This window comes from Scyliorhinus torazame, chromosome 15, assembly GCF_047496885.1.
Source record: "Scyliorhinus torazame isolate Kashiwa2021f chromosome 15, sScyTor2.1, whole genome shotgun sequence".
Classification (NCBI taxonomy): Eukaryota; Metazoa; Chordata; class Chondrichthyes; order Carcharhiniformes; family Scyliorhinidae; genus Scyliorhinus; species Scyliorhinus torazame.
In genome coordinates this window covers 176,988,895-177,010,248 of record NC_092721.1, presented here as the reverse complement: position 1 = coordinate 177,010,248, position 21,354 = coordinate 176,988,895, and the positions used below count along the sequence as shown (strand labels likewise).

Below are 21,354 nucleotides of genomic sequence, written 5' to 3'. Positions count from 1 at the left end.
TTGAATATAGGAGTTGGGACGTCTTGTTGAAGTTGTACAAGACATTGGTACGGCCACACTTGGAATACTGTGTGCAGTTCTGGTCACCCTATTATAGAAAGGATATTATTAAACTAGAAAGAGTGCAGAAAAGATTTACTAGGATGTTGCCGGGACTTGATGGTTTGAGTTATAAGGAGAGGCTGGATAGACTGGGACTTTTTTCCCTGGAGCGTAGGAGGCTTAGGGGTGATCTTATAGAGGTCTATAAAATAATGAGGGGCATAGATAAGGTAGATAGTCAACATCTTTTCCCAAAGGTAGGGGAGTCTAAAACTAGAGGGCATAGGTTTAAGGTGAGAGGGGAGAGATTCAGAAGGGCCCAGAGGGGCAATTTCTTCACTCAGAGGGTATTGAGTGTCTGGAATGGGCTGCCAGAGGTAGTAGTAGAAGCGGGTACAATTGTGTCTTTCAAAAAGCATTTAGATGGTTACATGGGTAAGATGGGTATAGAGGGTTATGGGCCAAGTGCGGGCAACTGGGACTAGCTTAATGGTAAAAAACTGGGCGGCATGGACTGGTTGGGCCGAAGGGCCTGTTTCCATGCTGTAAACTTCTATGATTCTATGATGCAGGTCATCCGGGAAGGCTTCGCCAGACAGAAACGGGAATGTCTGGACCCAATTAAGGAAACGGTGGAGAGGATGGAGCGGAGGCTAGATGCCCAGGACTGGGCGATCCAGAAACTGGAGAAGGTGCGAGCTGAACAGGAGGAACACCAGACGGCGGTGGAGATGGAGGTGGGGATGCTGAGGGACCAGCAAAAAAGGCTGCTGGAACAGGTAGAGGATTTGGAGAACAGGTCCCGTAGGCAGAACCTAAGGATTGTTGGCCTCCCGGAGGGGGCTGATGCCGGGGAGTTTGTGGCGAACATGTTCCAGAGGCTTCTGGGAGATGGGGCTTTCCCCGACCGCTGGAGGTGGCTCGGGCGTACAGAGCGCTGGCGATGAAGCCACGGCAGGGAGACCCCCCCCCTCAGTGGGCCAAGCGCACGCGGAGCTGTAAGTGGGACAACAGCATTTTGCGGGTACCAAGATTTTGCGAGGTGGCCAAGAGGAGGGTAGGCTTTAATCAAGTCAAGTCGATCCTGTTCAAGAAGCAGGTTAAATTCAGACTGTTGTATCCTGCGCGACTTTGGGTTACGCATGAGGACCAACATCATTACTTTGATTCTCCCGAGGACGCTATGGAGTTCGCTAGGAGGAAAGGACTGGTGCCAACTTGGGAACATTCTGCTCTAAGTTTGAGAAACTGTTTTTCCTGTTCGTTTTAAATTCTGTTTGCACTGATTTATTAGTTCGTTCATTTTCGTTCTTGGCTTTTTCTCTTCGATAACTGTGTTTTGTTTAAGAAGGGGAAAGTAGTTTTTTTTAATTATTCGATTTTGGTGGGTTTTCTGAAGGTGGTGGGGATTTTTGACTTTGTATTATTTTGAGTAGTATTACTTTGATCTGGGCGCCGACTTGGTCACCTGACCTTGGCGGTCTGCCTTGATACGGTTGAAGGCCTGGCGGGCCTCAGCCGTCAGGGGAAAAACTGTGGACTGAATGAGTGGGCGGGCCTTGTCCGCATAATTAGGGACCCACTGGGCATAGTAGGAGAAAAACCCCAGGCATCGTTTCAGGGCCTTGGGGCAGTGGGGGAGTGGGAGTTCCATGAAGAGGCACATGCGGTCGGGGTCGTGCCCTAGGACTCCATTTTCCATGACATAGCCAAGGATGGCTAAGCGGTTGGTGCAGAACACGCATTTCTCCTTATTGTATGTGAGGTTAAGGAGTTTGGCGGTCTGGAGGAATTTTGGGAGGTTTGCGTCATGGTCCTGCTGATCGTGGCCGCAGATGATGACATTATCTAGGTTCGGGAAGGTGGCCCGCAGTCCGTACCGGTCAACCATTCGGTCCATCTCTCGCTGGAAGAGCGAGACCCCATTAGTGACGCCGAAGGGAACCCTAAGGAAGTGATAGAGGCGGCCATCACTTTGAACGCAGTGTATTGGCGGTCCTCCGGGCGGATGGGGAGCTGGTGGTAGGCGGACTTCAGCTCCACTGTGGAAATGACTCGATACTGTGCAATCTGATTGACTATGTCAGATATGCGCGGGAGGGGGTACACGTCGAGCTGCATGTACCGATTGATGGTCTGACTGTAGTCAATGACCATCCTGTGCTTCTCCCCAGTCTTTACTACTACCACTTGAGCTCTCCAGGGACTGTTGCTGGCCTCAATGACCCCTTCCCGCAGAAGCCATTGGACCTCCGACCTGATGAAGGTCCAGTCCTGGGTGCTGTACCGTCTGCTCCTAATTGCGACGTGTTTGCAATCCAGGGTGAGGTTCGCAAACAGGGAAGGTGGATCGACCTTAAGGGTCATGAGGCCGCAGATGGTGAGGGGGGGGTAGGGGTCCGCCGAATTGTAAGGTTAGGCTTTGGAGATGACACTGAAAATCCAGGCCGAGTAACAGAGCAGTGCAGAGGTGGGGGAGGACGTAGAGCCGGAAGTTGCTGAACTCTACGCCTTGGACGGTGAGGGTCACGATGCAGTACCCCCTAATTTCCACAGAATGGCATCCGGAGGCCAGGGAGATGTTTTGGGTGACGGGGTGTACCGAGAGGGAGCAGCGCCTTACCATAGTGGTGTGGATGAAGCGCTCTGTGCTCCCGGAGTCAAAAAGGCAGGTCGTCTCGTGCCCATTGATCTTCACCGTCATCATTGCGGTGGCGAGGTTACAGGGCCGGGACTGATTCAGGGTGATGGAGGCGAGCTGCGGCAGACGGTGGGAGGTCTCGGGCTAGTCAGCGGTGGTGGAGGTAGCGGCAGGCGATGAACGGCCAGACGAGCAGGGGTCCTGAGGTGCAGTCCAAAATGGCGCCAAAGATGGCGGCGCCCATGGACCAATGTGGCTTGCGGTGAAGAAGATGGCAGCGCCACGGGCCGCATGTGGCTTGCGAAGGGGAAAATAGTGGCGCCCCTGGGTCGCACGTGGGGGCTGTAGGAATGCCGGGCCTGAAAACAGCGGCGACCGACCGGGCCTGGCAAACAGAAACAAAGTGTCCCTTCTTCCCACAGCCATTGCAGGTCGCGCTCCGCACCGGGCAGCACTGCCTGGGGTGTTTGTTTTTCCCGCATAAATAGCACTTGGGCCCCCCAGAGTTGGCTGGCTGCCGCGCGGCACTGGTTTGTGGTGAGCTGGAGTCGGCAGCTGGTGGGGCCCACGATGCCCACGAGGGTGCCGCGCGGTCAGGGGCGTAGGACTGCACATTACGGGAGGCCACTTCTTTTTTTTTTAAATAATATTTTATTGAAAATTTTTGGTCAACCAACACAGTACATTGTGCATCCTTTACACAACATTGTAACAATACAGATAATAATGATCTTTTTAACTTTGAACAAAAACAACAACAAATAAATAAATATTAAATAACAAAAAATAAAAACTAGCCCTAATTGGCAACTGCCTTGTCTCAAGCCCCCCCCCCCCCCCCCCCCCCCAAGTCCTGGGCCGCTGCTGCTGCCTTCTTTGTTCTCCCCTATCTATCTTTCCGCAAGATTTTCGACGAACGGTTGCCACCGCCTAGTAAACCCTTGAGCCGACCCCCTTAGGACGAACTTAATCCGCTCTAACTTTATGAACCCCGCCATATCATTTATCCAGGTCTCCACCCCCGGGGGCTTGGCTTCTTTCCACATTAGCAATATTCTGCACCGGGCTACTAGGGACGCAAAGGCCAAAACATCGGCCTCTTTCGCCTCCTGCACTCCCGGCTCTTGTGCAACCCCAAATATAGCCAACCCCCAGCTTGGTTCGACCCGGACTCCTACTACTTTCGAAAGCACCTTTGTCACCCCCATCCAAAACCCCTGTAGTGCCGGGCATGACCAAAACATATGGGTATGATTCGCTGGGCTTCTCGAGCACCTCGCACACCTATCCTCCACCCCAAAAAATTTACTGAGCCGTGTTCCAGTCATATGTGCCCTGTGTAATACCTTAAACTGAATCAGGCTTAGCCTGGCGCACGAGGACGACGAGTTTACCCTGTTTAGGGCATCTGCCCACATCCCCTCCTCAATCTCCTCCCCTAGCTCTTCTTCCCATTTCCCTTTTAGTTCGTCCATCATAGTCTCCCCTTCGTCTCTCATTTCCCTATATATATCCGACACCTTACCGTCCCCCACCCATTTCTTTGAGATGACTCTGTCCTGCACCTCTTGTGTCGGGAGCTGCGGGAATTCCCTCACCTGTTGCCTCGCAAAAGCCCTCAATTGCATGTACCTGAATGCATTCCCTTGGGGCAACCCATATTTCTCGGTCAGCGCTCCCAGACTCGCAAACTTCCCATCCACAAATAGATCTTTCAATTGCGTTATACCTGCTCTTTGCCACATTCCATATCCCCCATCCATTCCCCCCGGGGCAAACCTATGGTTGTTTCTTATCGGGGACCCCCCCAGTGCTCCGGTCTTTCCCCTATGTCGTCTCCACTGTCCCCAAATCTTCAGTGTAGCTACCACCACCGGACTCGTGGTATAGTTCCTTGGTGAGAACGGCAATGGGGCTGTCACCATAGCCTGCAGGCTGGTCCCCCTACAGGACGCCCTCTCTAATCTCTTCCACGCCGCTCCTTCCTCCTCTCCCATCCACTTACTCACCATTGAAATATTAGCGGCCCAATAATACTCACTTAGGCTCGGTAGCGCCAGCCCCCCCCTATCCCTACTACGCTGTAAGAATCCCTTCCTCACTCTCGGAGTCTTCCCGGCCCAAACAAAACCCATGATACTCTTTTCTATCCTTTTGAAAAAAGCCTTCGTGATCACCACCGGGAGACACTGAAACACAAAAAGGAATCTCGGGAGGACCACCATCTTAACCGCCTGCACCCTCCCTGCCATTGACAATGCTACCATATCCCATCTCTTGAAATCTTCCTCCATCTGTTCCACCAACCGCGTCAAATTTAGCCTGTGCAATATGCCCCAATTCTTAGCTATCTGGATCCCCAGGTAACGAAAGTCTCTTGTTACCTTCCTCAACGGTAGGTCTTCTATTTCTCTACTCTGCTCCCTTGGATGCACCACAAACAGCTCACTCTTCCCCATGTTCAATTTATACCCTGAAAAATCCCCAAACTCCCCAAGTATCCGCATTATTTCTGGCATCCCCTCCGCTGGATCCGCCACATATAGTAGCAGATCATCCGCATATAAAGATACCCGGTGTTCTTCTCCTCCCCTAAGTATTCCCCTCCATCCCTTGGAACCTCTCAGCGCTATCGCCAGGGGCTCAATCGCCAGTGCAAACAGTAATGGGGACAGAGGACATCCCTGCCTTGTCCCTCTATGGAGCCGAAAATATGCCGATCCCCGTCCATTCGTGACCACACTCGCCACTGGGGCCCTATACAACAGCTGCACCCATCTAACATACCCCTCTCCGAACCCAAATCTCCTCAACACCTCCCACAGATAATCCCACTCCACTCTATCAAATGCTTTCTCGGCATCCATCGCCACTACTATCTCCGTTTCACCCTCTGGTGGGGCCATCATCATTACCCCTAACAACCTCCGTATGTTCGTGTTCAGCTGTCTCCCCTTCACAAACCCAGTTTGGTCCTCATGAACCACCCCCGGGACACATTCCTCTATTCTCATTGCCATTACCTTGGCCAAGACCTTGGCATCTACATTGAGGAGGGAGATTGGTCTGTAGGACCCGCATTGTAGCGGATCCTTTTCCTTCTTTAAAAGAAGCGATATCATTGCTTCTGACATAGTCGGGGGCAGTTGTCCCCTTTCCTTTGCCTCGTTGAAGGTCCTCGTCAGTAGCGGGGCGAGCAAGTCCAAATATTTTCTGTAAAATTCAACTGGGAATCCGGCCGGTCCCGGGGCCTTTCCCGTCTGCATGTTCCTAATTCCTTTCACCACTTCTTCTACCGTGATCTGTGCTCCCAATCCCATCCTTTCCTGCTCTTCCACCTTGGGAATTTCCAGCCGATCCAAAAACTCCATCATTCTCTCCCTCCCATCCGGGGGTTGAGCTTCATACAATTTTTTATAAAATGTCTTAAACACTTCATTCACTCTCTCCGCTCCCCGTTCCGTCTCTCCATCTTCGTCTCTCACCCCCCCTATTTCCCTCGCTGCTCCCCTTTTCCTCAATTGGTGTGCCAGCAATCTGCTCGCCTTCTCTCCATATTCATACTGTACACCCTGCGCCTTCCTCCATTGTGCCTCTGCAGTGCCTGTGGTCAGCAAGTCAAATTCCACATGCAGCCTTTGCCTTTCCCTATACAGTCCCTCGGGAGGCCACTTCTAACGAATTAGCGAGCTGCCTAGTTCCCGCAAGACGAGCGTACCCCCTTCCAGTAGCCGCTGGCGGATGTACGCAGACTTCATGCCCGTGATGTAAGCGTCTCGAATTAAAAGTTCGGTGTGTTGGACTGCCGATACTGCCTGGCAGTTGCAGTTCCTACCTAGGATGTGCATGCCAGATATCGTCCAGAGACTCCCCGGGGAGTCGCTGTCTCGTGGCCAGGAGGTGCCTGGCGTATACTATTTTCACTGGTCGAAAATAATGTCCCTTCAGGAGCTCCATCGCTTCGGAGTAGGTGGGCGCATCCCGGATGAGGGGAAAAATGTCAGGACTCACCCGTGAATAGAGGACTTGGAGCTTCTACAAGTTCGGGGTTCTTCAGCGGCTGTTCTGAGGTAGCTTACGAAGCAGGCTAGCCAGAGGTCAAAGGCGGACGTAGCGTTGGCTGCTTGAGGGCTCAGCTGCAGGCGATCAGGCTTGATGTGGAGATCCATCATTTAAAAATCTTGCGCAATAAATTGATGCACTATCAATTACCACAACAACGAGAATGGTGGAACAATCGAGGCTTTATTGAGCAAAATGTTGTGCCTCTTGTAGCTGGAACCAGAATGGCTGCAGCACAGAAGAGCACACACATTAATACGCCGCCTACTGGGTGGAGCCAGCAGGCAGGGATTTACCCTTGTACCTCTAATATACGGGCAGTGCCGTAATACATGTAATATACTACTAGCGGTGACTACCACAGCGAGTTTCCTGGGCTTAGAGAAAATTGCCTTGAGAGAGTCATTGTTAGGGTTCGCCGGAGGTGGCAACCATTCATTGACTTCTTTGCGGAGGATTAATCGTCAGTACGGGGGGGGGGGGGGGGGGAGGGGGGATGGAGGGTTAGGGGAATATAGTATAGGGGGTCAATTAGGCAGATCTGGGTGGGGCAGGTTACGGCAATTGCACTATGTACTTTGTTTACTGTACAGTCCTTTTGTTTTCTCGTTCTGTAATTCTACTGTTTACAATGCCAAAAAATACCTCATTAAAATTGTTTATTAAAAAAAAAACATTGGACAAGTGGGAGTCTTTCAAGCGATAGTTGATTAGGATTCAGGAAAGTCACGTTCCTGAGAGAACAAAGAATAAATATGGGAAGTTTAGGGAGCCTTGGATAATGAGGGATATCGTCAACCGCGTCAAAAAAAAAGGAGGCTTTTGTACAGTCTAGATTGGTGGGGACAGTCAAAACCCTTGAGGAGTATAAAGAAAGTAGGAAGGTACTTAAGCTGGAAAGTAGGAGGACTAGGAGGGGTCATGAAAAGTCCTTGGCAAGTAGGAATAAAGTGAAGCTAAAGGGTGGCCAGGGAAAGGATTGGACCACTTGGGGACAGTGGGGGGAATGTATGTGTTGAACCAGAGGAAATGGGCGAGGTGCTAAATGAGAACTTTGCATCAGAGCTTCACCAAAGAAAAGGACTTTGTGGAAGATGATTCTTGGGTAGGGTGTGTGGATAGTCTGGGTCATGTTGACATCAAAAAGGAGGTGGTATTGGGTGTTTTTAAAGAGTTTAAGGTAGGTAGGTCTCCTGGGCCAGATGGGATTTACCCCAGAAATCTGAGGGAAGCAAGGGAGGAAATTGCTAGGGCCTTGACTGATATTGTTGTATCCTCATTGGCTACAGGTGAGATCCTAGAGGACTGGAGAGTAGCTAAGGTGGTACCGCTGTTTAGGAAAGGTAGCAGGGATAATCCAGGAAACTATAGGCCGGTGAGCCTCACGTGGGTAGTAGGTAAATTATTGGAGAGAATTCTCAGGACAGGATTTATTTATTTATATTTACAAATTTAGAGTACCCAATTATTATTTTTTTCCCAATTAAGAGGCAATTTAGCGTGGCCAATCCACCTAACCTGCACATCTTTGGGTTGTGGGGGTGAAACCCACGCAGACATGGGGAGAATGTGCAAACTCCACACAGTGACTCAGGGCCGGAATTCAAACCCGGTTCCACAGCGCCGCAGTCCCAGTGCTATTCACTGCGCCACATGCTGCCCTAGGGTTTATATCCATTTGGAAACAAATGGACTCATTAGCAATAGACAGCATGGTTTTGTGAAGGGGAGATCATGCCTCACTAACTTGATCGAGTTTTTGAGGAGGTGACAAAGATGATTGATATGGGGAGGGCGGTGGATGTTGTTTACATGAACTTCAGTAAAGCCTTTGACAAGGTACCTCATGGCAGACTGGTACAAAAAGTGAAGTCACATGGGATCAGAGGTGACGTAGCAAGATTGATATATAACAGGCTCGGTCACAGAAGGCAGAGGGTTTTAGTAGAGGGTGTTTTTCTGAATGGAAGGTTGTGACTAGTGGTGTTCCACAGGGATTGGTGCTGGGGCCTCTGTTGTTGTTAGCATAGATAAATGATTTGGAGGAAAATGTAGCTGGTCTGATTAGTAAGTTCACGGATGACACCAAGGTTGTTGGAGTGGGAGATTGTGTTGAGGATTGTCAGAGGATACAGTAGGACATAGATAGCTTGGAGACTTGGGTAAAGAAATGGCAAATGGAGTTTAATCCAGACAGATGTGAGGTATTGCATTTTGCTCGGTCTAACATAGAGGGGAAATATACGGTAGATGGTAAAACTCTGAGGAATATAGAAAGCCAGAGAGATCTGAGTTTCCAGGTCCCCAATCTATGAAAGTGGCAACGCAAGTGGTTAAGGTAGTCCAGAAAGCATATGGAATGCTTGCCGTCATTGGACGAGGCATTGAGTATAAAAACTAGCAATTCATGCTACAATGGTATGGAATGTTGGTAAGGCCACAATTGGAATATTGCGCATAATTCTGGTCGCCACACTATCAGAAGGACGTGGTGGCTTTGGAGAAGGTGCAGAGGAGGTTTACCAGGATGTTGCCTGGTCTGGAGGGTGTTAGCTATGCGGAGAGGCTACAATTGACTTGGACTGTTTTCATTAGAACAACGGAGGTTGAGAGGTGACCCGAGAGAGGTCTACAAGATTCAGGGGCAAGGATAGAGTGGATGGGCAGGCACTCTTTCCCAGGGTGGAGGGGTCAATCATGAGGGAGCATAGGTTTAAGGTCCATGGGGCAAAGTTTAGAGGAGACGTGCAAGGCAGGTGTTTTACACAGAGGGTGGCGAGTGCCTGGAACGCGGTGCCAGAGGAGGTTGTGGAAGCAGATATATTAACAGCGTTCAAAAGGCATCTCGACAAATACATGGATAGGAGGGTATCGAGGGATACGATACTAGGAAGTGCTGAGGGTGGTATCATGACTGACACAGGCTTGGAGGCCCAAAGGGCCTGTTCCTGTGCTGTATTGTTCTTTGTTCCAGTTTATAACAGCAGCTACATAAACACAGTGTACAAGTGATTCGTCTTTCAATGGATTTATTGGCAACATTTAACTGCATGTGTTTATGTTCAGTTAATGATACTGGCTTAAAACATTGAGCTACAGCGCAAGACATTGAAATGTCTATAGATTATGTAACAATGAATGAAATGCTCATTAAAAGTTGCATCTCTTTGCACTTTTAATTCCCAAGCAGGCAAAGCAAAAGATGTAGGCAAAGTAAAATTCTCTGGCATAGAAGATGAAAGTATTGGTACTTCATTAATGCATTCAAACAAAATTGATAAAACAGAATTCACTCGTATCGAATGGAAGATCTTCCTCTTGAAAGTTTCAAAGATTCATACTCCTGTTCCAAATGATTGTGCAGATAAACCTTCACAAAGTCAAAACTCTTTCAATGATGCTGCCCTGGATGGAAACAAGAATAAATCCAATTTAGAGTAACCAGGAAGTTGGTGCTTTCTCTTCTTAATTTGTTTTTCTCTAAGTATGTTCCAGGTAACAAAATGACAGGCTGAAACAGCTGGCTTTGATTTTGATTCGGAGTACAAAATCAATTGGATTCAAAAGTTTAGCAATTAGCTCTACATACGAGGGGAGACGTATACTGCAGAACCGGGCAACGAGTGAACCAGCAGGCTCATATGGTGTAAATAAAACCAAAGACTTCTTCTCAATCATTTAATGAACCATGCACACAAAAACAATCCAGATTGAGGGATCCTGATCATGCCGAGCTGATTTACAGGGTTAGAGATCCATACAGATCCCATGAGCTAAATCAACCTAAATGACTGGAGCTCCCTTAAAATTTCCACAAGTATTACAGTCCATTTTTATACCCAATTTTATTTTCACACATATAATTCTTCATTGTAATATCAAGTTTCTGTCACTGTTATGAGCTTGCAAAAAAAATCTGTCCTCTGTAATACTGCTCAATGGAACTTGTATCCTGGAATAAATCAATAAAATAGAATAAAAGAAGTGGAATAGCGATTCAAAACAATTAGTTCTTGATCAGGTTTGTTTCAGATGGCCACTATTTCAACAAAGTTATGACAAAAGAAAAATCATTGGGCATTTATTTTTTTAACAGGCATATTAGCAAATGAGAAAAGGTTTGTGCACATGACATTCAAGGAACTAGTAATGGGCGAAAAATTGTTGAAATTGAAATAAATTTGTTGTTTCATCGATTATACTAAGATAAGTTACTTTAAAATTAGGGTTTTGATGTTATTCCATCTTACTACCAAGGCTGTGATGAGAATGCAAGTCACCACCACCATCACAAACTAACCTACCTCCAAAATTGATAACTAAAGTCATGACCTTTTTTTATCTGGATAAATGTAACTGCAGTTTGACTATTAAGTGGAGTTGAACTCCGATGACTCCTATGGGACTTTTCCTTTAAGTAGTGTTGGAAATGGTGATGTTACCTTGTAGATAGCAAGTTATTTTGCCATTTCGACCACAGGGAGAACTGTTCAGCTCTGTGTCCATGTCAGTTCCCTGTGAGAACAATCTAGTGCTCTGCGCTCTCCCAGTGTAAGTTAGCAAAAGTTGAAACAACATGAATAATCAAAACAACCACAACTTGACTATTTCAATCACTTGTGTGGAGATATGTCAGTGAATAAAAGGATTTCTAGGCACAATATGGTCTAAAGATTTTGCATTAAATATTAGCATCATGAAGTGAGGGAGTGGTCGGGGTTTGGGAGGCAGCAGACTCTCAAATCTGCTCAGTTCCAATGTCTAGGGAGACACTGGAGGTACACGTCAGTGAATGAAAATCAGATGGAGGAGTTCTTTATGCCACCCAACAGTGAGCTAATGTAGGAGACATTCAGATGGAGAGCATGCTGGACAACCAGCCTCCTATTCAGTAGATATGCTGGATTGATGCTGGATACTGAACAAAAAATTAATCAGAATCATAGAAACAAATGGATGGATGGGAGCTGTGCTTGTGCTTGCTCTTTGAAGAGCAGTCATGCTTAGTCCCACATCCCTTCTTTTTTTCCGTAATCCTTTTAAGTTCCTCATCCACAAGTTCCTGTTCAATTCCCTTTTGTTTATGGAATCAGTTTCCATCACTTTTTGGGATGGACCATTCTAGATCCCTGCAATTCTGGTGTGAAATTCTGGGGGGCAACTTTGAACTCAATCATTGACCAACTCACCAGAAGGAACAGTTTTTCTCTATCTGCTCTGCTCTGTCAAAACCTATCAGTTTGATAGCCTCTACTAGAGCATCTCTGAGCCTTCTATTTCCCAAGGAGAAGAGGCATTGTTTCTTCCAACCTCTCCTCATGACTTAGTTGCTCATCCCTGGCAACATCTTGATAAACCGAAGAAATTTATAACTTTTATTTTTAAAAATATTTTTATTAGTGATTTTCCATTTTACAATAAATATTACAACAAAACCCATATTACCACAGATGATACACAAAAATCAACATAATAAAACCCCCGACCAATCATACCCATCCCATTCCACCAAGATAAGAAAGACAACTGAACAAACAAAATAAATTAAATCCCAAACCACCATCCCCCCTCACCCCTAGCAACTGACGGTGGCTAATTCCTTAAAGTAGATAATGAATGGCTGACCTCTCAAGAAGAACACTTCAACCGACCCCCGACAGTGTACTTGACTTTCTCCAGGTACAAGAATTCCATTAGACCACCCAACCATACCGAGGCACTGGGCGGCAATGAAGTTCCCCACCCCAGCAGAATCCACCTCCGGGTAGTCAGCGAGGCGAAGGCAAGGATATTGGCCTTCATTCCTGTCTGCAGACCCAACAAGTCCAACAGCCCAAGAATGGTCACCAAAGGACAAGTCTCCAGATCGATATTGAGAATCACCGATATGGTGTTGAAGGAAACATTCACACACAAATCTCCGAATCTCTCCAGCCATTTCCCTAACCATACCCCTAACGTGGCGTTCAATCTCGACGGCTCAAAGAAATGATTGGCACAGGAGCCAGCCTCAACACAGCTCCGAGCTTAAAATGTTCCCTGCATTGTCTCTATATCCTTAAAGTGGACACGACCACCATGCTCGAGGAGTACCTACCCGGAGAATACGGAAGCAAGGCCGTCACCAATGCACCCAGACTAGACACCCTACACATCCTCGCCTCTATCTGTCCCCATATGGAACCTGGGCCACTGCACCACCCCAACACCTTCTCAGTTAGCCGCCCAATAATAATAAAGCAAATTCGGCAATGCTCGGCCCTCCGACTGCCTATCCAGTTGAAGAATTACCCTACAGATCCTCAGAGTCTAGCCCGCCCATATAAAAGACAAAATCAACCTATTAATCCTTCCAAAGAAATATTTAGGGAGGAAGGTAGGAAGACATTGAAATAAAAACAGAAACAGTGGAAAAATATTCATTTTGATAGACTGGACTCTGCCCTCTTCGCCTGTCCCACTTTTGCAGATCAGACTTGTCCACCAGACTTGCAAAGTTCAATTTATACAGTCGGGCCCAGTCATTGGCCACCCAGACTCCCAGATGTCTGAAGCTAGAGTGAAAAGGCAACACCCCCCAAATTGGCTCCCCTCCCTGGGAGATTAACCGGAAAACATTCACTCTTTTCCAGGTTCAATTTGTAACTCAAAAATGAATCAAAAAGTTCCTCAACAGCTCCATAAGATAAAGCAGCAGATCGTCAACATATAGGGTACCCTGTGATCCATCCTTCCCCTCTTTATTCCCTTACACTTACCCAAGGCCCTCAAAGCTATGGCTAAGTGCTCAAATGCCAATGCAAATTAGAGGGGAGACGTCGGACACTCCTGTCTAGTTAAATGGAAGTACTCCGAACTCAAAGTATTGGTATGAACTCTAATAATCTAGGGGGCCCTATACAATAACAGCAACCATGAAATTAATTTTGGCCATAGACCGAACCGTTCCAAAACTTCAAACAGATACCTCCATTCCACCCTGTCAAATCCTTCTTGGCATCTAAAGACACAATCACCTCCGGTACAGGTTCCTCAGACAGGGAGAGAACCACATTCAACAGCCTCCGAATATTAGATGACAACTGCTGGCCCTCGACAAAGCCTGTCTGATCCTCCACAATCACCTCGGGGAGACAGGGTTCCAGCCGTACCGCCCATTCCTAAGCAAGTATCTTGGCATACACATTTAGCAGCGAGATAGGCTGGTATGACCCACACTCTGTTGGATCCTTATCCTTTTTCAACAGTAGTGAAATAGAGGTCTGCAAAAGTGTAGCAGGCAGGGATCCCCAGGACAGAGAGTTCTTAAACATGTCTACCAGCAACAGAACCAACTGATCTGAAAACTTTTAATAGAATTCCACTGAAAACCCATCGGGCCCAGGCACATTTATCAGATTGTATCTGCCCAATATCAGCCAAAATCTCCTTGGGGCCTTCAACTCTTCCCATCAATCAATCACCACCTCTGGAATCTCCAACACATCTAAAAATGTAAACATTTCCATTTCCATCCCCCCCCCCTCAATTTCCCGTAGATCAAACTGCGTCTGTAGCTTTTTGCTGCTCGCCAGGAGCTCTGGAGTAGGGCTGCACGAGTACCTGTGGTCCACCTCCAAGATCCTATCCACCAACCTCTGAAGTTCCTACCCTTACCTCCCTCTCCATATGCACAGTGTACGATATAATCTGTCCTCTAATCACTGCCTTAAAGGCCTCCCAAAGCATGAAGGGTGAGAAACAATCATTCCTTTGAATTCCACATACTCACCAAATCTGTGGATGTGCGCCCACAAAACCTGGAATCCACCAATAACCCTACATTTAAATTCCATGGTGAGCACTGAAGCAGGGCCCTGACTCCAAAACCAAATCCACCAGATGTGGGGCATGATCCAAGATGTCATTGGCCGAATATTCTGCCTTCCTCACCCAAGGGAGGAGACCTACCCCACCAGAAAAAATTCAATCCTGGAATAGATGCTATGTACTGGGAGAAAAACGATAATTTGTTATCCCCCGGTAGCATAAACCGCCATGGATCTGCCCCCCCTACCTGCTCCATAAACACTAACAACGTCTTCGCAACTCCCGAGAGAGCCAATGATTTGGGCCAAGAACGGTCTATCTTTAAAAAAAAAAAATTTAGAGTATCCAATTCCTTTTTTCCAAATTAAGGGGCAATTTAGCATGACCAATCCACCTACCCTGCACATGTTTTTGGGTTGTGGGGGTGAGATCCACGCAGATACGGGGAGAATGTGCAAACTCCACATGGACAGTGACCTGGGTCTGGGATTGAACCTGGGTCCTTGACGCCTTGAGGTAACAGTGCTAACCACTCTGCCACTGTGCTGCCTTGAGAACGGTCTGTCTTTGTTCTGATCTAGGACACAATTTAAATCACCCCCAAAAATCAATTGGGTCACATCCAAATCTGGAATGGGTTCCAACAGCTTCCTAACAAATGCTATATTGTCCCAGTTCGGGGCATATACGTTAACCAATACCACCAACATATGTGCGAAAGACCCTATAACGATCAGATGGCCACTACCGAAAAACAAATTTCCATAAGACATAGGAGCGGAAGTAAGGCCATTCGGCCCATCGAGTCCATTCCACCATTCAATCATGGCTGATTTCAACTCCATTTACCCGCTCTTTCTCCATAGCCCTTAATTCCTCGAGAAATCAAGAATTTATCAACTTCTGTCTTAAAGAAACCCAACGTCCCGGCCTCCACCGCCCTCTGTGGCAATGAATTCCACAGACCCACCACTCTCTGGCTGAAGAAATTTCTCCTCATCTCTGTTCTAAAGTGACTCCCTTTTATTCTAAGGCTGTGCCCCCGGGTCCTAGCCCCCCTACCCTCCGATCCCTACGATCAAAGCCAGAGTGAAAAATCTGGCTCACCCACACCTTCTGCAATCCTGGCCTGGTCCCTCACCCGCAGATGAGTCTCCTGGAAAAACACCACAACAGCCCTCAGATTCTTTAGGCGAGACAAAACACTCAACCTTTTTACTGGGCCTCTCAATCCCCTTAAGTTCCCTTACTAAGGGTATGATCCCACCGGGAGCCATATATTTCCAAAGAAAAGAGAAATACTATCTTAAACAGTATCCCACAAAACAGCCACCCATCCCCCACCATACAACTTCTCCAAAACAACCGCATCCCAACCCAAAAAACAAAGAAATAACAAATATATACAAAATACCCGAAAACCCCTTCCCATAGACAACCACAATAAGTCCATAAAGAGTCTGTTTAACTCTTTCCCTGTCGATGCTCTGTAACAAAAGCTGCAGGCTCCTCCGAAGTATCCAAGTAATGGTCCCTTGACCCGAAAGTAACACGCAGCCTGGCCGGGTACACCAATCCAAACCTCACTCCACTCTTGTATAAAGCCGCTTTGGCCTTATTAAAAGCCACCCGCTTTTCTGTAAGCTCCGCCCGACATCCTGATATATTCTAACATGGCTTCCTACCCATCTCAGATCACGATTCTCCTTTGCCCACTTCAAGGACCTGTTCCTTCTCCTGGAAGCTGTGGAATTTGGCTATCACCGCTCGTGGTGGCTCATTCACCCGAGGCTTCTGCAAGAGTGTTTGATGGGCCCTATCCAACTCTAGAGGGGACGCTAGTATACCCTCTCCCTCATCATCTTAGCGAACATCTGTGAAAGGTATGCAGTTGGATTCGGGCCCTCCATACTCTCCGGCAACCCCACCACCTTGAGGTTTTGTCTCCTCGACCGATTCGCCAGGTCATTCACCTTCATCCTCAGATCCTTATTCTTCTCCGCCATCACCGAGATCTCAGCCTCCAGCGAGGCGATTTGGTCACTGTGTCTTGACAAAGCCGCCTCCACCCACTTTCAACATTTCGCCATGTTCCTTTAAAGCTTCCGAAGTTCTCTCCAACGTTTCCTGGACAGGACCTAGCACCCGCTCAATCGATTTATAGAGTGTCGAACATCACTCGCCATTGCCTCCAAAAATGTTTTTCAAACTACTTTTCAAACTCCGCAGCCAGTAAACCAGTTAGCAAATCTGCCATGATTGGGGTGGCCCGAACTGACTGAGCCCGCTGCCACCATCTTCCCTGCTGAGGCTTGACATGAAACATCCGAGTCGGTTGATGAATTTCCACCCGCAGACTTCTTAGTTGTGGTCTTTTATGGCATACTTCCACACTAAGATCCCTCTACTTTCTTATAGGAAGAAATTGTCCACCAAAAAAACCCAGGAATGGGCAAAAAGGGCCAAAGACTTCCTGGGCAATTCCCTACCCCCCTGGAGATCGGAGGTTCTAGGTCCATGTCAAACTCCGAGATAACTATACAATTGACTCCCCTGAATCCCAACTGACCCCGTCCCATTTCCTCCCCAATTTTCCAACTCCCCACCAGACCCACTTCCGTATGATCCTTCACTGCAAGGAATTTCTCCAAGAACAGGTATGCTGTGCATTTCTGAAGGAGCCTTGTTTGGACATCAAGGCTAGGAATGCAGAGTTCCATCTTTGTGTAAAACAGTAGAAGTGGAGAATCAGCCCAATACTATTTTTCATGTGCGTAGCGATTTTCCTGACCGAGTCAACGCTGCCCCGAGCAAACTCACTTATACTTTATTGGGAGAAAAATTCAATCACGAATCAGCTATGTAGATGTTAATGGCGGGGAACCACTGCTGGTCACTTCCTAAGCTGCATCAGGTGACTGACATGCACCCCCTGCATGTGCCTGAAGAGGTTGAAGGGGCAAGATCAATGGATTGATGCAATGCAAAAACGCAGAAAAATTGGCCAATGATCATGCAGGGTACATCTTCCTTAATTCCTGAAACAACGAAATGGGTCATTTTTATAGCTATTTAAACAGTCATTCAAGTTGTGCTGAAATATTTTTGATTTACTTGTGCTCGGCCCAAGGTGGTGGAACACTGAGCTGAGTTGTTGGAGGAATGTGAAGGTTTCTGCTGACTGATAAAGGTTGAGAGAATTATATGGCTTTAGATAAGTATGGAGGCAGTGCTTGCCCTATAGCATGAACAGGATTGGCAGAGATCATAGCAGAAAGAACTTCTTTGAGGAGAAAGAGGGAAAGCTCTCCTCAAAAGGTCAAACATCAAGGAGGGCTCTGGGTGTCTTGAGATTATTCACGGCCAGTAGCTCAAAAGGCTTCACTTTGCTAAGGAGATGGTGATGGAATCGTGTCACTTCTTCCATTAAGACCTGGAGTCTTAAATCAGAGCGAGGCAGTTATCCCAGCGTCAATGAAGATCACCATCACCTTTTCTTTCTTTGGCATCAGTTCCTTCTAGATGACAGCTCACAACTTTAGTAATGTCACAGAGTTTGCCATTCATAGAAGTATCTGGAAAGAAATGACACAGGTGTGCTACAAGGGAGCAGGGTTCATCCTCTTTTTCCTGCAGGAAGACGACCAAGATGAGAGGGTATGTGAGTTCACCAGGATAGCAGGCTGGCCAAAAGGTGCAGGCCGCCATAGATTCCAAATACATAGCTCTGCAGTCCCCCATGACAACAAGGAGTGATGCCGGAACCACAAGGACTACCACTCAGATATGCAATTGGTGTAAAACTCTCCGAGAGCTCATCTCAGTTATTGCTAGCTAACCTGGCAGCACCCACGATGCTTTCACTCTTCAAATAGCTGTATACCCGCCGTCTTCGAGCCTTCAAGACAGACAAAAAAGGTGCCTGCTTGGCAACAAGGGATCCATCTATAGCTCATGACCCCATCCCATCTGAGGTAAAGGGCCTTCAGCAAGAGCCAATAATCCAAATATAACACTGGCTAGCTCACACAGGGTGAATCCGTGCACTACACGGGTGGGAGGGTCTCCATTTTCGTAGTAATGTGCTGTATCCTCAACAATCTTACGGAGGATCCAGCCACAAGGCAGGATCTGCAGCCCAGCTCTGCAAGAGGAGAACGAGGAAAGAAGCAGACTACAAATGCAGTAGCTGCAACTGGACAAAGCACGAGGTACAGTATAGTGAGACCATGCTTTGATTGAACAGAACATCACCATCCTATGTCCACCACCCCCTCATAATACAACCATTTCTGACTCACCATGATAAAGTTTCCTTCTAACATATTACAGCTTCACTCTCCACATTGCCCAGTGGCACTGTCATTATGCTAGACAGATTGCTGGACTGTTGAGGGACCCTGCATGCCCTGTCGAGCACGGATTTTCACATAAAGGCTGGCAGTTGTCTTTGTCAGGATTCTAGCATACAAAGGCTGGATGGCAGCAGCCTGAGACTAATGCTAGCTGCCAGGAAAATCATGACCTCTGTCTGAGCTTCCACAACAGCTCCCATACATTGGCAGGACACTGCCTATCCCACAATGGAAACTGAGACAGCAGCCAGCAGATCCTTCATCCTGGGTGGGTCTGGCAGTGCTTCCACAGAGGTGTCCACCAATTTCAAAGAGAAAAAGATGGGCTCCAAGCTCTACGCAGTGACCTGTGCCATGGTGAATCTGGACTTCTCCATGCTTCTAGCCAATGACTAAAGGCTAACTGGCAAGCCAGCCAATGCACCAAGTATCTCAAATGTGCAAATTTAATCGGCATTCCACCCAGTGAGTTTCTCACCAGAGACACTTGCAGCAGGAGTGGTGAGCAACTTCACCCTCTTGAGGAGTTCACATATAAGCGGATCTATCCCCCATTCTGATTGCAGCCCACTTTTGCCCAGTGACTCACTGCATGCAGATCTGAAGTTTAAACTAGCCTCCAATGTACATATTGTGCTGAGTAGCTGAGTTATTGACTGAGAGTGTTAGGTGGATGATGGTGATTCTTCTTTCAGGCTATCTTTCTCCTCTTGGCCCTCAAATAGTTTCTGGAGGAGCTGATCAGCTGGCAAATCTTGACTATTTGGAAGCAGAAAAGCAATGGGGAGGAGGAAATCAGGGGTTCCACGGTCAGTCCATCCACAGTTTCCAATTGCTGAACGTTTCAGGAGGTTTAGGAGTTAGTTGAGGAAGAAAGCAGAAACTTACCACTTTCCAGAATGGCCTCCACTGTACCCGATGCCACTGGCTCCATTTCCTGAAAGGTACAAAGCATATATACGGCCTGGTCCGAGCCTAATCTTCTAGCATTCCCTCTTTTTGCAGGACAGAGCGGGGAATATCATTGACTGTGAGTCAGTATGTTTGGGTGATGACTTGCGAAAGCTGAATAGTTGGAGGTAGTGAGAGGTGTGTGTCAGGTTAACAAGCTTCATGTGAGAGAGTTTGGTAAGATATTGTGTCAGAATGTTAGGAAAGTGTCAGGATAGGTGCTGTATGAATGGTGAAGGTGCAATGTACCGAGCAGTGAAAGAGATGTGCGGTTTGGGTGCGCAATGTGATGTGCACACATTTGCACTCATTCACCTTGATCAACCCGAGTGAGATCATGAAAATTCTTTTAGCAGTGCTGCCAGGCCCACAGTGCGACACGCAGGGCATTAACTAGACCTTCGTGCATATATCCACTTCCTTCTTCAGAGTCAGTGATGAGGGTTTCTTTTCCCCACTCCTGGAAACGAGGCCTTCCTCCTGCTTTCAACATCCTGAGAGGCTGTCCAGGGTGCAGTTGCTGAATCTAGGAGCCCACTTTTCCCTTGCAGCAGCATGTGAATCATGCTGAATTCCCAACTCACTGGGCGTGTGATTCACTGGAGTTGGGAATCAGCTGCCAGCCCTTGACAAGCGGGAGCAGCATTTAAACGCTCCCCACAGCACAGAGTGCCATGTCAGCCAAGAAGATGGCTGCATGACGATCGGCACAATGGTTCCCGATAGTTGACAAAGAGAGGATTTGGATGCAGTGGAAGAGAGGGCCACCCTATTCACTAGGATTGGTGGAAGACATCCAGCCAATGTAATGGCTGAAGCCTGGAATGCAGTGTCAGAAGCTGTAAGTGCCGGCAGCATCACAAGGAGGACCGGCATCTAATGCCACAAGATGATGAATGACCTCCTTTGAGCTGTAAGGGTGAGTACCCATCTGTCTCTGGCATCAGTCCCATCCCTAAGCCCTAGCATCTTACCTTAAACCCTTACAACCATCCAACACCCGAGCTACCCGCATCTCTCTCAGAACCCAAGCCCCTCATGAATCCTCATCACAACTCCCCTTTGATAGGTGCCATGCCTACTCATGCCACCTGCTATAATTGCACTGCCCCCCCTCATACCCGCCAGGCCACCACCTCTGAAGAAGTGAGTCCAATGTAACTTTACTCAGATGACCTGTCTCAAGTGAGTCTCTAATCTCCCACAACCTTGTAATTCCCAAAAGCTGACCCCATGTCCTTTGTCCTCCAGGATCTCCATCAGGTGAGGCGGGACAACCAGGTCACTGGCCCTTGTGCAATTGCTCTTGAGCACCCTGGAGCTTAGAACACTGAATTCTCAGCACTGCTTTCACAGCACCACCCACCAGCGCAGAGGCACTTACCGTGATGGGGCATGTTAGCGGACAGGCTTCTGTGGCACTATCTGGTGAGCACTACACAGCTGCTGTAGCACATCAGGTAGAGGCAGGATTTTCCAAAGGAGCAGTCAATC

The 21,354-nt window shown here is 47.7% G+C and overlaps 1 protein-coding gene across 8 annotated transcripts in view; it reads right to left on the bottom strand.

Annotated features, from left to right (window-relative positions):
* Positions 1-9,757: 9,757 nt before the first annotated feature.
* The window catches only part of tsga10 (testis specific, 10), a 261,516-nt gene continuing 249,919 nt past the window's right edge, over positions 9,758-21,354 (bottom strand). For all 8 annotated transcript variants that reach the window (XM_072477177.1, XM_072477170.1, XM_072477174.1 and 5 more), the window contains one exon: positions 9,758-10,150. In XM_072477177.1, the coding sequence (XP_072333278.1) occupies positions 10,126-10,150 (25 nt within the window). In that variant the 3' untranslated portion in view covers positions 9,758-10,125. The remainder of the gene's footprint in view (positions 10,151-21,354) is intronic.